Below are 17,968 nucleotides of genomic sequence, written 5' to 3'. Positions count from 1 at the left end.
CTCCGTCTCAAAAAAAAAAAAAAAAGAAAAAAAAAGAATAAGCAGTGGTTTAGTCTTGTTCAGTAAAGGAATCTCTAAGTGATCAAGTGATCGCTGTCTTTTCAACCACAGTTCCTCAAACAGCTCGCATTTCTAAATTGAACAGTGCAAATAGCATGTATATCAGGGAGTGATACACATGAACATTTAAGACCGTAAGTAGTTTATCCTTTCTGGTATAATTCTGGAGTAGATAAATGTGTGCCCAAAAGACTTCTCTCATGGGTCTTTTTACTTGGTGGCAGTAGGAGAAGAACCACAAATATCCTGTGTTCCGGTAGCCTCAGGGTATGTATTTGATGGGCAAGGAGATTATCCAAGGCAATACGCCTTAATGTGTTTTTCCAGATCAATATGTGATATCCAAAGATATCCAACATTTGCAAGTTTTCACTTTTAATTTGGGAAGAAATATGCCTGAGTCATCAGTAGCACTTTGTAGCATCAGGTAAGAGAGGGGATATCTGGAGGGGTGTTATTGTTTTCCCCATACGGTTCTTTAGCAGAAAGGCTTATGAACTTACTTGTTTAAATTTGTACTTCTCTGAGTTCAAGTTCAGTGGTGTATTTTCATCCTTCTTAGAAGAAGGGCCATAGAGTCAGCTGTCAGAAAATATTTATTTAGTACCTCATTATAGGTAATATTATGCTAAGGGCTGTCAAAGGAGAACCACAAGAACCTTCAAAAACCCAGACAGATATTTTGAAAAATCTGAATTTCAAACATTATAAAAAGATGAAAATTATCTTTCTAGAATAGTTCAAAACCAAGGTAAATGTAATATACGTCATTCATTCATTCTTAACTTATAATGTCATATCTTAGAGGTTTTTAGATTATTTGTTATAACCAACATTACTGATTTGTAATTAGCACATTAATTATATTCATTAGGTGATTTATTCACCAAACGTTTATTTTCTCCTCCATATGTAAATATGTGTCTCTGAAATGCCTGAGAAGTTATCCTCCTAAGTGTTTTAATATATCCACATCATAATCTTGTTTGCACCATTCAACTTTTTTATGAAATAAGGGTGTGCTAAATAAACATGAACTTCAGCACAAAATTTACATGTGTATCACAAATTCTGGCTTGAGGGTTCACAGTATGCTGGTGGCTTCAGACCTCTAGAGTTTTACAATCATAAGACCCACTGATGTGTATGTTGACTTTAGCTAATGAAGCTATTCAGCATTAGGATAGTGATCTCCTGGTTGAATGACATTATCTCCATCTTAAAAGTTGATTTAGGATCAGCTTTTGGAGTGAGGAGAACAATAAGAGAGATTAAAGTTTGGCCTCTAACCCTTAGAATCTGAGGTTCTTTGGTGCTGCATTTTTAAGAGGATATCAGCAAACTCTTAAACATGATTTGCAGCTTTCAGCCTTCTTGTGGCTCCCTGGGAGAGGCGCTAACACTGATCTTTGCATCTGATGTAAGTTCTTCCAGAGGCTCTTAAGCAGAAATATCTAACTGAGACTTGCTGTTCTCACACACTCTCTTTGTCATTAAATAATTTCTGTACTTTGGCCATGTTTATTGTTAATCTACTTTCTTCCCCATTTACTGTCAGAATGAATATTAAATTATTACAGTGTTCAGCCATAACTCTGTAGACTATTTTATTGCTATCTTTAAAAAATTAAAACATAATATGTGTACATATTGATGGAATCCATGGGATCTTTGGATACATACATACAATGTGCAATGATTAAATCAGGGTATTTAGGATATCTGTAATCTCAAACATTTGTTATTTATTCGTGTTGGGAATGTTTCAAATCTGTTTTTGCTATTTTGAAATATGCGGTATATTGTTGTTAACTATAGTCACCCTGCTGTGCTATCAAATACTAGAAATTATTCCTTCTATTGTAACTGTATGTTTTTACCCATTAACCAATCTCCCTTCGTCTCCCCACCTCCCTACCTCTGGCAACACCTTCCATGAGATCAACTTTTTAAGCTCCCATGTATGAGTGAGAACATGCAATATTTGTGTTTGTTTTCTGCTATCTTGACACTCTGGAATAATCCTTCTGGAGGAAAATTTAGAAAAAAAACCAAATTTTTGAAGATTTAAAAATTATCTTTACTACAAATTACATCTATTTATTTATGGCTACACAAACTATGCTAACTATGGAGCCATATGTATTCAATAGAAACTATAAATCTTTGCCTAAAAATTACATGAGCTTAATAAATTGATAATAGTTTATATAAGGTAGAACCTCTATGTTTCCTGTTAGTAACTCAGGTTTATGAATTGTATTTATTACTGTGATAAGAAGCCAGACGGATTGTTTTCTTCACTTGTGCCCCCGAAATGCCTCCTTCTAGCTTGTAGCCCGCTTCCAGTGTCCCATAGAACATGGTTCTAATAATAAATTTTAAAACATGTGGTTACTGTGGGATTTCTTACCTCACATTTTTTTTTTTAACCATTGGTGTACCTCAAGCCACTACATTTTAGTTGTCCAAATAGCTACATTTATTTGTCCAAATAATTCTAGCTATCAGGCATAGTTACTCATTGAATACACATATTTTCTGTGTAAAGGATGTTACAGTGTATTATAAAACATGAACAGTCTATCAGAAGGCAGATAGATACTCCAGAAGTTTGGAGCTGATACTAATCATGTATATACTGCTGTATTTAATTTTCAGTCGGGAAAGAGAGATGTTCATGGTATATTCCTTGATCCCTTCTCTGTGATAAAGCTTGTGCCTCCTAATTATACCTTCTTAAAAATATTTTAAGTTAATCTTAGCCTGCCTAATATTAAAATAGAATACAAGGGATGGTGAACACATTTAGAATATTCATTAAAAATTATGGGTAAGAAAACTTTCATAAAAATCTGCAGGCCCTTTAACATTTTATACTCCACTTGAGACAGTTAGGAGGGATGAGGAGATTAAGTAGGCCATGTATGCTTACAGTGAATATCAGGGGCTCTAGAATTTTGTTGCAAAGCCTCAGAGTACACTTTCATTTGAGCTTTTGAAGGGCTGATTAAAACAGGTGAAGAAATAGAAACTATTCTTAAGCAATGTTCTTTGACACCAACCTGCCTGGTCTCCGCTTTGCACATTATCTCTACCCATGATTTTGCTTCTGCAGCAGTCCCTGTTTAGAATGGCCTCCCTCTCATCTCTTAATCATTCTCTAAAGTCCAGTGCCAGCTATGGCTTGTCACAGACTTCTTGTACAATTCAAGCTGGTATTGGATTTTTTTTTCCCCTTGAAATCCTACAGCAGTTGTGGATCATGTCATTCATTTTGACAGTCTCATTGTCATCTATTTTGGTATTTATATGTTTTACATGAATGTTTTATTTACCCAGCTTCTTGTGCAATATTTTTATTAAGGGCAGTGTATGAGACTATTTTGTACCCATTGCAGCCAATACCTGCCAGCAATGGACATAGTCAATAATCGAATGAACAAATTTTTAGTGAACAGGTTCATTTATATATCTTCATCTGCTTTTAACACATTTTGAACTGTTCATCTTTGCTAACCATTCCAGTATATCAGGGAAGAAATTTAGAGGAGAAAGCAAAGAAGGAAGGGAACTCATAATCGTTGAGCACCTATTGTATACCAGGCACAATTCTGGGCTCTTACCACTACCTACTTAATTTCATCCTCAATCATAATGTGCCAGGTTATTATTAGTCCCATTTTACAGTTAGGAAACTGAGGCACATAACTTGTAAGTACAGAGGGAAGTTAAACTAAAAGGCTATTTATTTCAAGACTACTGATTTTAACATAATATGCTGCCTCACAGACTTGTTTATAATATCTAAAATTAAATTTAAAAAATTTGAACAGATGTAATTGTACAAAAAGCAATGCTTATATACAAAAATTTTGGTTCCTAGTATATTAGCAAATTTTATGTGATTAAAATCATTTATATGTTTTAAGTGATTTATAAAGTTGTGGGATAAAATTTAAAAAACACCAACTATTGGGTAAAACCACATTTATCATTTTTCTATGAAACCTGACTATATATTTTAGAAACAAACTTGGGTTTTATTCTATATCTGTAAATTTCACTTATATACCTGCCGTACTATAAGAATTATTTATATGAAATAATTATTACTATCATGACTTCTAATCCACTCAAACATTAATGTTGGATAGTGACAGGAATGATATATTCTGTTTCCTGCAAGCCATCTATAGACTAGTAGAGTGACAGATGTAATGTCAACTAATTTAAAGGAGTGAGTAAAGAAGGTTGAGGAATAGGATTAGGGGGATTGGTAACCAGTGATTATAGTCTGATTGCCTCAAATTTTCAAGCTTGCACATTGCTAAAATGAGTAAGTTCTCAAGCCCTACCCAGGGTGTATGATGGGTGTTACAGGATTAAGGTGAAGAAAGTTCTCTCTATCCTTAACCAGAGGCATGGAAGATATTTCACTGTTACATATCAACAGAGGTCAGAAATATAAATGTCATTCCCAGTGTTTCTTTGTCTTATTTCTCAGCGCCCATAACCCAGGGAACTGGAGTCAACTTCCCAATTGGAGAAATCCCAAGCCAACCATACTATCATGACATGAACTCGGGGGTCAATCTTCAGAGGTCGCTGTCTTCTCCACCAAGCAGGTAACTGAGAGAAGGGCTGCTCTTATTCTCAATTGATACACACATAGGTAGGTAGGTGGATGATAGGCAGATAGATTGGTAGTTAGGTAAAGAGAGATGGGAAATAAGAGTTTTTGCTGCTAGTACACAGATTTTAATCTTTCCTGATTATATTTATTTAGCTGTTACAAATTAAATGTAATTGTTGTATGCAGCAGTTTTAAAAATCTTTTTCGGGGGTTAGGTAACTATGAAAATATACTAATGTGATTTTTATCCTGTTGTATGAAGTATTAAAATGCTACCAGTTAATGAAATCTTTGGATGCCTTTAAAAATGATGTTGCTATGGCAGTGATCTCTGGTTTATAACTGAATCTTGGTAACTTTTACCCAAAAAAATGCATCTAAGTTTGGGATCATGAAACATAAAAAATAAGATGTTGCATTTATGTAGCCTTAAAATTGAAGACCACAGTTTTCCAGGTTCTTCAATTAGTTGATGTTTTTCGACTAATTTAGTCAACTCTCAGTTACCAATGAAAATATTACCTTTCCTGTTCTGTGAGTTACCAGGAAAAAAAAAAAATTCATTTCCTGAGATTCGGTTTTACCAGTCTATGTTGGGGGGAAGCTATAGACAGTTCTCTTTGCTTTTAGTTCTCTGTTAACATTCTCATTTTTCCCCCCTGCACTTCTCATTGTAATTGTCAGTCAGGGAGAATAAAGATTATGGATGTATTGATTTTATTTAGTTTGTTTGTTTGTTTTTGAGCTGGATCTTCAAGACCTATCTCAGTCCTAGAGCATTAAATATATATGTAATCAAATACAAGAGCATACATGAATTCTAGAGCAAAACACTCATTTTACAATGTCAGCTTTTAAAAAATAAAAGAATATCTGTATATTTATTTTTCTAAACTATTTTCAGTAATGAAAGTCTGTTGAATTTGAATTAATTATGCACTGGCATATTTCTATGTTTATAAATGAAGGTCAATTTTATATCAGTGCTGGTTTTTATATAGTTAATAAACTCAATTATCGTGGTACATAATTTATTATCATTAAAATAGTCTCTGACATATTGAAGTCTTAAAAATGCTTTGGTTTTTCTAAATTTAAAATGTGAGTAGTCATTTTTTAAATTTAAACTGCTAAATCAATATGATCTTTCTTCATGACTATATAAGATACTGTCTTTCAGAATAAACAAAGTTTAGAAAAAATTTCTCTATTACTTCCTCATGAATATAATTTGTCTCCCATTTTAAGGTTTTCAGACACATTTTCTGCTGACTCACAGACGAGAGAAGTTAGATTAAAAAGAGAGTTAAAGGTCTAACTTTGGTTACTTTGGGAAGAAACTAAGCTTAGCGTGGATAGAAATTGCCATCTTCTATATCATATTAATACTCTGAGAATTGTGAGTCAAATATTAAGCATGAGTGTCTACAAATGTACTCAGACATACGCATCATTCAAGGGCGTGGAAACACAGCGCATTGGAAAGAGCACAGTTTGGAAGTCAGATGTCCTTACCTTATGTCTGACTGCTTCCATTAACTTGCCCTGGGCAATCCACTGAATCTCTTCAAATGTGTCTTCCCATTTGTAAAAACAAGGGGATTGGTATATATGTATGATTTTTGAGGCCACTTTCAACACGGAAATCCTGCAATATTATGGTTATTATTGCTACAAAATGTTAATTTTGAATATTTTTAAGAGGTTTTACCAACATAGGTGTGAATAGGATTTTTTTTTTTTAGTTAAAGAAAAAATGTTCATTGGGCACAGTGGCTCACACCTGGATTCTCAAAACTTTGGGAGGCCCAGGCAGGAGGATCACTTGAACCTAGGAGTTCAAGACCAGCCTGGGTAACTCCCTACCTACAGAAAAATTTTTTAAGTTAGCAAGGCATGGTGGCATATGTATGTGATCCTAACTACTTGGGAGGCTGTGGTAGGAGGATCATTTGAGCTTGAGGCTGCAGTGAACTGTGATCATGCAACTGCACTCCAGCCTGAATAACAGAGCAAGACCCTGTCTCAAAAACAAACAAAAAAGAAAAAAATCATTTTTATAGTCATAATTTCATAATTATCTGCTTTATAGGATATTGGTGGGGGCATAAGAAAGAAGTATATCAACCAGTATGGATACAAAATAGCTTCTTAATCTTTGTTCTGGTTATTCATCTTTCTTAATCATTGAGATAAGTCATCTTTCCATATTAAAACGTTTCATTTTGGCTGGGCACAGTGGCTCATGCCTGTAATTCCAACACTTTGGGAGGCTGAAGTGGGAGGATCGCTTGAGCCCAGGAGTTTTAAGACCAGCCAGGGCAACACAGCAAAACCCCGTCTCTACAAAAATACAAAAATCAGGTGGGTGTGGTGTGGTGGCAGGCACCTATAGTTCAGGCTACTTGGGGGCTCAGGTGGGAGGACTGTTTGAGCCCAGGAGGTGTACTTTGCAGTGAGCCAAGATCAAGCCACACTGTACTACATTCTGGGTGAAAGAGTGAGACCTAGTCTCAAAAAAAAAAAAAAAGGTATTATTTTAAAAGTGTACCATTTAGTTTGAACTTGGCAATGGCCTTCTCTTTTCACAGTTGATTTTAAGAATAAAGAATAAATAATCGAAGTTTTAAGAAAAAGGTAAAGAGTAATATATAGAATATTTTAATCTGTAAAATGCTATAATTTTTTATTATTAATAATATAAATTTTTTGTTACTAAAAATTACAGTTCGGTAAGTATCTTCTAAACACCAGCCACTTAACTAAAAGCTTTGCATTTAGCAACTCAATTTACCCTTCCAACCATCTGCCTTTGAACTAGGTTTTATTATTTCCATTTTACAGATGACTTAACTGAATTTAAGGAGCTTACTATTAAGAATTCGTAAGTGGCCTAGTCAGAATTTTACACTAGGACTGCCTGACTCCAAAGCTCTTGGTCTTCACATTAATCTTTGGATTAATGTGAAAGGACTGCATTATCGATGAAAAGTGCTAATCAAAGGAACATTGTTAGTATTGATAATGATAGTGAGTCAGGTACACACTTAACACAATTTTAATATTAGAAGGTTAACCACATTAAGAGTTCACTTTTTATTAGAGGAATATTTTTGGAAATACATTTGAAAGGTAAATATAATGAATACCATATTTGTTACATAAGTTCAGGTATAAGATGGTATAATAAATGGTGTATGCAACTAGAAATATTTGCTATTACGATTGATATCTTGAATACTCACCATTATTTCAAAATGATTCTGAAATACTATTACTTGTGCTTATGAAAATTTCCACAGTAAGGATCTTTTCAGATCATTTACTTTCAAATATACACATCTTCCCAGAAATCCCATTAATATAACTATTGCCATATTTTAACAGCAAAAGACCCAAAACTATATCCATAGATGAAAATATGGAACCAAGTCCTACAGGAGACTTTTACCCCTCTCCAAATTCACCAGCTGCTGGAAGTCGAACATGGCATGAAAGAGATCAAGGTGAGTAATAAGGAGATGCCTGTATAGTAAAATGTTGGCTCATTTCTTAAGTTTCTTTTAGTCAAACTTTCATAATTAAACCCATATGGATTATATTTTTTTATAAAATGATTCCTGTAGGATTATTTTTGAGATAATATATGTCAAATGTTGTCAAAATTAATTTATTTAAAATCTTACTTTTATGTGTTTCAGTGGACTTTTTTTCAGACAAAATGATATTTTAGAAGCCACAATTATGTATATGATTGATTATGGTCTGTCTACATTTGTTGGTTGGAGCGCAGCAGAACCACAAGTTGTGATTCAATTAGATCTGCCTGCTCCTGTCTATGGGGCATTGCAGGGAGCCAAACTTTACGCAGTTTGCAAGTGCCAGGAACTGGAAGTTCTCATTTAAAGGAAGCTACAGTTCCTTTTGGAAGTAGGTAGAGCATATACAATAAAGAAAAGTATAATGTAAGGTACACCGTATCAGAGTCAAAGTCAATCTACCTAGGCTTTCTAGATAAAACTGTGACCCAGTTCCAGGGCAGCTTAAATATAATTTTAAGAAATGGGTATTGAGATCCAGAAGGATTGAGACTTAGCTCTTCTTAAAGTCTGTTGGATTTATCATATTTCATCAGACATATCCATGCTTTTCCCCACAATCAGAGGGAGATTATTAAGCCTGGAAATAGAAAAATTAGCTAGCTGCAATTTTTGTTGGTATGTAAGCATGTGTGCAAATAGGATCTTATGTCAGCAACATAAATGTGTATTTCTAAGTTGTCTTTTAAATAGAATTCTGCATTTAAAAAGGATCTAGCCTAGGTAATATGGCAAGACCCCATCTCTACCAAAAAAAATAAATAAATAAATACAAAACATTAGCCAAGCATAGTGGTGTGTGCCTGTGGTCCCAGCCACTCAGGAGGCTGAGGTGAGAGAATCAGTTGGGCCCAGGGAAGCAGAGGCTACAGTGAGCTGTGATCACACCACTGCACCCTAGCCTGGATAACAGAGTGAGACTCTGTCTCAAAAAAAAAAAAAAAAAAATCAAAAAAAGGGAATAATGGTTTTCAGCCCAAGACTTGGTTATGTGTTGGTGAGGGTTGGGATACTCTATGTTGAGTACTCTTAGGAGACACATAACTCTGGAGTTTAACGGTTAAGACCAAAGTCAGTTCCTTATTCCCTTTTTACTGCTCAGATTTTTTATACTGAGTGACTTGGGGTTTAAAGAATAGTGAAAAATCTTCATGGAGACATTGGGCTTTGAGTCAAGTGTACCTCCTTTAGCACAACTGGCTCAAAGCTTATTTCCTCAATCTCACCTAAATCTCCTTGAGATTTTAACTAGTACAGAAGTGAGGGTCTGGAGAGGGTAGAGGTGGAGAACTGAGGCAAAAGCGTAGCCAGGTGTTAGGTGTGGAGGCAAATTTGAGAATGACTGTGTGTGTTGTGTGGCTGGACACTGTGTATGTCGGGGGAAATAATGGAGATGACAAGGGTCATTTTATACAAGGATTTGAACTCAGCTGGAGAGTTTGGACTGCGAGACCCCCCCCAGAGGGAGTTTTGTCTCTGAGACTCCCCTCATGTGAGACCCCACTAAATCTATTTTTTGGGAGTACGCAAACATTGTCTTTATAAAACATAAATGACAACAGGTCACTCCCCTGCTTCAGATCCTCTAGTCACTTCCCATTGCTCTAAAGAAAAAATGGGAATTTTCTCATATGACCCACAGGCGAGGCCCGTGACTGCCACCATAACCTTGGCAGGTGACATTCTGCTTCCCTGTGCTTGCACCTGAGCTCACTGCTTTATTTAAAGCTGGGAATGCAACACCCAGGACCTTCCTATAAGTTATGACCTCTGGAATGCTCTTTTTCTAACTCTTCATCTGGCAAACTCTTTGTCATCCTTCAAATCCCAGCTTAAATTGAGAAATTTCAGTCTAAATTCTGTCTTCCTAGTTTTCTCTGTCAACACCCCGTACTGTTCCTTCATTGTCCTCATAATATGTAATCACATAACTACTTATGGGATTAATTGTCTAAATCTGTCTACACCCTTAGAGCAGAAACTTTATCTGTTTTGACTACTGCTGTAACCAGCACTTAACACACACTTGGTGCATAGTAGGAGTATAATAAATAGTTGTATAAATGAACCATTGATAGGCAGAACACCAATCTCATTAGTGAAGGCAAGATAAAATAGAGACTTTCGCCAGAGTTGCAGAAGTGAAACGAAAAACAAAACCCTCAACCCTTTATATTTTATTGCTTGTTTTACTGACATTGTCAGCTTATTCTAAACAAAGCCATACTTTTCCTGTCAGAAAATTTCTTCTGGAAAAGATTCTAATGGTAATAACCTTGTGAATGTGTGGGAATGGATGCGTTATTCAGAAGTGTAGGTGTTCTTTATTATAGAGAGTGTCACTTTGTAAGAATTGATTCCTCTTTCAGCCTGTTGAATAAAGCCAATCTCAAATCATATTATAAAACATTTTTGAAAAGTAGAAGGGAAACTGTCATTCTTTTTCTTTGTAACATCGTTGTATTGTCTTGATTATTTTCTTTTGTCAAGATGATTAGACTTATTGGAGGAGTCTGCAAAGGCATATTGTATTAAGAGTAAGGAAGAATATTCCATTCTCAAATGTGCTTAAAAAATAATAACACTGCCACTTTAATTCTGTAGACCCTGAAGATGTTGTAATGTGTACCATAAGCCATTGTGGGAAGGAGACTCAACTACAATGAAGAAATATGGGCAATACAGTACTATCTTTATAAATTTGCTAAGCCCAATGCAGTCTTCTTAGAAAATTGCTTTTTAAAATTGTGCAAAATAAAATGCCCAATGGTGTCCTTGTCCATCTTCAAATGTTCTGTAGATATACTTGCTTGTGATGGAGGGAGCTGTCTAAAGCACATATTGAGTGCTACTTCAATCACTGAAATGCCTTTAAAATGTCTTGTATTTCTATTTTCTCCCACAAAGCGCTGCACTAGTTGATACTCAATAACTATTTATTGGTTGATTAAAATATGCTTGTGTTTAAAATGAGCAGAAATGCTTAAATTTACTATTAACTATTTCCTGGCTATACCTTATTCTGTTAGTGTTAAATTTGCATTAAAATATATTCTTGGCATAGCCCTTAGCAAAATTGATTTATTAAATATGAGAATCAAAGATAACAAAATTATGGACAATATGTGGCATTCTACTTTCCCTTAAAATCTGAAATACCAACCTAAGTCATTGGGATGTATTCCAAGTAGGCAGAAATAAAGGATATAATATGACCAAATTATTATATGTATTCTATTCTGAAAATAAACTAGGCAAAATATTAATATAGCATCTAGATTTATGTAATAATATGTTCCTGCAATTTTCGTAATTTAATGAAAAAGTATTTTTATTTTAGCATATTGCAATAATAAATCCATTATGTTCTTGGGTTATTTCTTTTCAAAACAACAAGTTACAACTTTCTGATTAAAAGAGAATTGTAATTTATACTTTTATAAATATAGACATGAATATTTTAAAACTAATCATAATTTAATAGTGTTAAACAGTAAGGGGCTATATAATTTGCTTTCTTCTGATGAATAGTGCTGAAAATTAAATTTGTCAGCATCTATATGATATAATATTTATATTTTTACTTTATGTTATTTTATACATACAGAAGGAAATGAAAAGGAAAATAATGCTGAGTCACTAACAAAGGGATATTGAACAACTGTTATATTGCTTTCCTACATTCTAGAATATTTCTCCTTACTTAGTCTCTTCTGTAAATCCTGGTCTTAAACTTCTGACTGCCTCTCTCTCTATTAAAAACTTTCTTTTTTGGATACTGTTTTTCTTCATTTAAGATTTTAATGATTAATGAATAGAGCCAGATTAGTTTATCAACAGGCAAGTTGAACCTCTCTTTTATTCTAGTACTTACTCCATAAAAAATTCCATTGAAATCTTGTCTTTCTTAATTTTTTTCCATCTGAGTCAATTCAGACTGAATTCTTAGTTGATGTGCTTTTTTGGAAATTTTTCTTTAGAGCAATCTTTTGTAACTTTTGCTAGAAGAGGAAAAATAAGAGCTAGGTCATAGTTTTTCCTCTAATTCAAGTTATTCTCATGAGATTAAATCTAGTTGTATTCCAATGCTTAGTGTATTAGACCATTTTTATGCTGCTGATAAAGACATACTTGAGACTGGGCAATTTACAAAAGAAAGAAGTTTATTGGATTTACAGTTCCACATGGCTGGGGAGGCCTCACAATCATGGTGGAAGGAGGAGCAAGTCACATCTTACATGGATGGCAGCAGGCAAAGAGAGAGCTTGTGTAGGGAACACCTGTTTTTAAAACCATCAGATCTTGTGAGACTCATTCACTATCATGAGCATCCTGCAGGAATGATCTGCCCCCATAATTCAGTCACCTCTTAACAAGTTCTTCCCATGACATATGGGAAGAAGATGAGATTTGGGTGGGGACACAGCCAAACTGTATCACTCAGTAATTTAACAGACAAATAAATAGTATGCTTGAACATTTAAAACAATTCTTTATAAGATCACGTTGCCACTGCCATTTTAATAGTCACTAATTTATTTAACTCTGAATGTAAAACTCCTAAAACATTTAATAGACATTTAGTGAGAAAAAATATGATATGATAAATATATTTGCAGTATGCAGCTGGGGATTTCTAAGTGGAAATTTTAATAGCTTTTCAGCCAGATGAGTATTTAAACAACATGTATTCTTACATAAAAAATAAATTCAAAAAGACTTTATGCAGTAAAATGTTATTAATTTCTACATGTATGGGATTTGAGATAATTTGGTTCAATGAACATTTGTCAAATGTCTATTATATTGGAGAAATTTTTGCAGGCATTGGGCACACAAATATGAATAAATTAAGTTTCCAGAGCTTGACCTGCTGAATGGAAAAATAAGTTTTGCTCTTTAGAAAAAGGGGGACTAATATAAATAAGATTTTGAGAGGACCGACTCCATGCTTTAGAACTAGCTTAGTTTTAAGCACTGTGAGAGGTAAATCTTTACATAAAATCAGTAAATTGGAATGTTAGCAAAGACTAGCACTACTTGGTATATTGGTATGTCATTACACTTTGAAGAGTACTTTGAAAAATTAAACTGACTCTCAAGCTATATTTAGGCATTGTGTTCTGGTGTCTTAGGTACTAAAAGGTAAAAAAATACTTATTTTTATTAAAAATCTCCAGTTCTGTTGTATAAATGTCTTCTCAGGTGGGTCTTTCTGAAGTTTTACTTTTTTTCCAAGTCCTAGAGATTTATTTTTGATAATTTTGGAAATATTCTCATTAGTAAGGTAGTCTTACCTGTTGTGCTAAATTTCGATTTGCGCTTTCTGGAGTTCTGTGAGGATGTAGTATTAAATATCAAATGCATCAAGTCAAAGGGCAAAGGAACACTAGGGGTTAGAGTGTAAAAATGCCAGTTTAGTATTATGTACTCAATCAGGAAATAAGTAACAATAAATAAGAGTGTGACAGCATACTGACAGAACCAGGATCAGAGGCCAGCATTTCTGTTTTTTGATACAGGATCTCACTGTGTTGCTCAGTCTGGAGTGCAGTGGTGCAATCATGGCTCACTGTAGCCTTGACCTTCCAGGTTTAAGTGATCCTCCCACCTCAGCCTCCCAAGTAGCTGAGACTACAGGCACTTGCCGCTGTTCCCAGCTAACTTTTATGTTTTGTGTAGAGCTGGGGTCTCACTCTGTTGCTCAGGCTATTCTGGCACTCCTGGGCTCAACTGATCCTCCTACCTGGGCCTCCCAAGGTGATGGGATTATAGGCGTAAACCACCACACCAGGCCCTCCAGCGTTTCCTAATGTGAGTTTAGGAATGTGGAAAGACATACTACATGCAAAAGAGTGGTCAGCTAAATTTCAAAAATTCTTTTGTAATGAAAATTTAAACTATTTTCATTCATAAATGAATATGCAGAATATTTAATATACTACCGTTTGCTGTGATATGCAGGAGTGGCTCTTGACTGAACATATTTATTAAGTTTGCGACTTCAGTACCTTTTATTTCTATCAAAGAATCCATAGGGAGCATTAATCCTAGACTCAAACTTTGGAGCATAGCGCTCTAGCCCAAACCACAGTCTGACAAATGATACAATCTCAAGATTTCTCCAAAGCTGTGGGAGTTGAGTGAATAAGCAGCTTTCATAAATAGTTGAATAACTGCTATCTGGGAGTCATTAACATTAAATGAAGTCCTAGAAAATGGCAAGGCAGACAGCTTAGTAACCATACTGGAAGAACTTTTTAAGTTCCCTTTGGGGACCAGATAGAACACCAACAATTCATTACATTCCTGCAGTGTGTATCACAAGGATGAAATAGCAAATATTCAAATATCAAAGTTTTAAGCCAGAAAAAAAGAGAGATACAAATGCTTTTGTTAGATGAATGTGAATAGTGCTGGTTTGAATTTGATGTTTAAGCACAATGTTTTAGTTTCTTTGTTTAGCTTCTTATTATGGAAAATATCAAATTAAAGAACTCTAAGTGAATTTCCAGGTACTACCCTGACATTGGAAAGCAAACCTCAAGGATGCTTCCACCCTGAAGAGAAATGCCTCTTCAGCTACACTGCTCTAACTGAAACATCACAAGAGCATCTTCCAAATGGAAAGGAAAACAATAAATTGTTGGTGAAGGCTTTCATCAGAATTCCTCACATAGCCTCCTAATTAACAAATGTTTGTTCCTCCTTCATGTGTTCTAATCAAGAATAGCATTTTGGCTGGGGTAAACTTGTATACGTGTTAGAAGGGCTGGTACTGATTAATATGGAAAAGTCGTGCTCATATTTCTGTGCTCTGGAGGCTTAAAGATTTGAAAATACAGCATTTTGCAGAAAAACCACAATAGATAATTAGTCTGAAAAAATAGCAACTTTCTGTTTAATACTGGGTCTCCAAATTGATGGAATGCAGCTTAAAATAGGGAAGTGGGAAACCCATGGGAGATAATATCATAGTTTACCACACAAAGTTTCTCTGCATAAGAAAAGATTTTCTTTCATATCTTTTTACATATTGAGTTCATGTTTAAGCTTATTTTGAAGTTGTTTGGAAAGCTAGTGTCATTTGCTTATTACACTCCCAATATCATATACAATAAAAAATTGATTTTTCAAGTCTAGATCACAAGTTATTAAAATCCTTTGTGAGACATAATTCAAGCTCCTGTTTCACAGCTAAGTAGTCCAAGGATTAGAGAGGCTGTCCTGTCCCAAGTCATGAATGGCAGAGCCTAGATCTTTGTTAAAGGGATTTTTTTTTTCTTTTTCTCTTATCCTACAACCTGCCTATAGAATCAATATGTAAACTTACAAATGGCCTAGGAGATTTTAAACATTGCTTCGCAAGTCTTGGCAGAGGGACACTTCTTGGGAAGCTTAAGGAAGACTTTGTTAGACCTAACAGAACTAGAAGAAAAGAATAGAGGTGAATTTGCAAGTTTTCAGGGTTCTGAAAGAATTCTCAAAACAAAATTTTGATATGGTAAAAATTTTACACACACACATTCACATACACATATAAATCAACTATTTGTTATTAGTGCTGGGACTAACATTAATTTCTTAGTATAATCTAACATATAATCCATGTTCAAATTCCCTAGAATATCTCAAAGGTTGTCTTGTTTGAGTAAGGACTCAAATTTAGTCCATAGATCATAGTTGTATTTCCCCCTTCTTTTTAACCTATACCGGTTACTCTCCTCTTTTTTCTATATTATTTATTTGTTGAAGAAAGCATGTAAATTTAAAAACTATGTTCAACAAGCACACATAGATGAAACAAGGAAAACAAGATTCTGTTGCCGTTTGTGGTTGCCATTTATTTATTGAGCTCTCACTTTCCGTCAGGTGCTTAGCTAAGTTTATATATATTTTTCTTTTAAACCTGATAGAAATCCCATTTTCTGCTTACTATTACAATGCTTAAGAAACTCAACATAGATTACACGTATCACAAGTAGCAGAGGTAGAATGGGAACCCCCGTCTAGCTGAAGAAACCCATGCTCATTATTACTATGTAATACTGCCTCCCAAATAAGTCATTGAGATATTATGTTTATGATTTTACAAACTAATTATAAAGCCTCTATTACAATTTTTTTCTTACGGCATGAAACTTCAATACAGATAAATGCACATAACTTCATAGGGACTCATAGACTCCTCAGAGATTCATGAGTGCTGTCCTCGCACTGAAATCAGGTTAAAAATCACTTTTGCATTTAATAAGATATTCATAAATAATCCTAAATTCTGGAATGTCTTTAGTAGAAGTGTGTGATATATGGCCAGTTTAAACTGAGCTATATTTGTCAAAATATAAAAATTAAGTATATATTTATTATCATACATATGTTTTCTTTTAGTTCTATTCTAGTCTTTTTGCCTTATGCCTAGTGCACTGTAATGGAGATTAGGAAACTCTACATATTGGTGTGGTCATAGGCAAATCACTTAACTTCAGTAAATCTTGTGTTTCCCATCTGTAAAATAACAGAGGTGTATACTAAAGTTTCTTTGTGTTCTAACATTTTCGATTTTGAATCTATGGGAGTTGAAGAATTTGAAGATCTTTAGTACTTGAGTTTTTTCAAAGCCGTCATTAACATGGATCCTTTGGAAAATTCAGAAAGTTTTCTGTTTCTTAAATTATTTTTTAAATGTTCATTTTAAATACGCTCATTGAATAACAGTAATTGGGCTGCTTATGTCCTTGGAGGCCCCATATGTTTTGCTTTACACCTGAGGAATGCACAAATTTCACAAATGCATGTCCTGTCCTGCACCATTCTGGTGCAAGAAATGATTGATAGAGATTGAGTTATTATAACAGAACCTTGTTATGGAATCAGCGTCTCCTACTTTGAAAACAAATGACTCAGCCAGACGGCAACATTTATTTTCTCTAAATGACTAGGGATACAGCAATGGGAGACCATTATCCTGTGACAATATTCGGTTTCATTGACATTATCTCACAAATGTAATTGGTCCATTACTAAATAGAGGTTTTGTTACTGATGAATTTCACATGATTTTTCAAACCATTAGGATAATAAATATGCCATCACAGTAATTTCATTGACAGAATGTTCTTTTTTTCTTCATTTACATTTCTTGGAGAAAAAAATATAGATTTAGGTTGAACTTAAACACTACAATTTATACCAATTTTGACTACTTTTCCATTAAGAGAAAGAGAATATTGTGCAAAGTAATCATATTTGCATTGAGCTGCTGAACTGATGACCTTAAAATTTTTGTAATTCTTTTTCTTCCACACTAAATCACTTCAAATCATAATTGTTCTCAAGCAATTAGTTTACTACCTCAGTTTAATGATTTTATTTGAAGCAAGTTCCAGATCATTTTTAGGACTTTCCTGTAAATCCGCTAAAGTAACACATCAGTTAAATCAACCCTAACCATTACCAGCGTGGATAATAACAGCATTAGTAACAACAAAAACCTTGAGATGTCTTGTAGCATAAATGTTTTTAAATGCATGGCTTTTCCCCAAATGTTCTCCTCTGAAAACTCATCTATAATCTTGTTAAATTAGAACTCTTCCAGTATCTTTCTGACTTTTACAGTTAAGGTTATAGTATTGATTTTATTTTATAGCCCATGGCTCTCAGATGCTTAACA

The 17,968-nt window shown here is 34.3% G+C and overlaps 1 protein-coding gene across 18 annotated transcripts in view; it reads left to right on the top strand.

Annotated features, from left to right (window-relative positions):
• Positions 1-17,968, top strand: part of NFIB (nuclear factor I B) — a 236,749-nt gene that overhangs the window by 164,252 nt on the left and 54,529 nt on the right. For all 18 annotated transcript variants that reach the window (XR_012516582.1, XM_074394837.1, XM_003928155.4 and 15 more), the window contains 2 exons: positions 4,568-4,688; positions 8,084-8,202. Coding sequence is in view for 17 of the 18 variants with exons in the window: in XM_074394837.1 (XP_074250938.1) it covers positions 4,568-4,688; positions 8,084-8,202 (240 nt within the window). In the remaining variant the exon portion in view is untranslated. The remainder of the gene's footprint in view (positions 1-4,567; positions 4,689-8,083; positions 8,203-17,968) is intronic.

This window comes from Saimiri boliviensis, chromosome 2 (assembly GCF_048565385.1).
Source record: "Saimiri boliviensis isolate mSaiBol1 chromosome 2, mSaiBol1.pri, whole genome shotgun sequence".
Taxonomy (NCBI): Eukaryota; Metazoa; Chordata; class Mammalia; order Primates; family Cebidae; genus Saimiri; species Saimiri boliviensis.
Note: the sequence above shows the minus strand (reverse complement) of the source record. Positions and strands in the feature narration are given on the sequence as shown.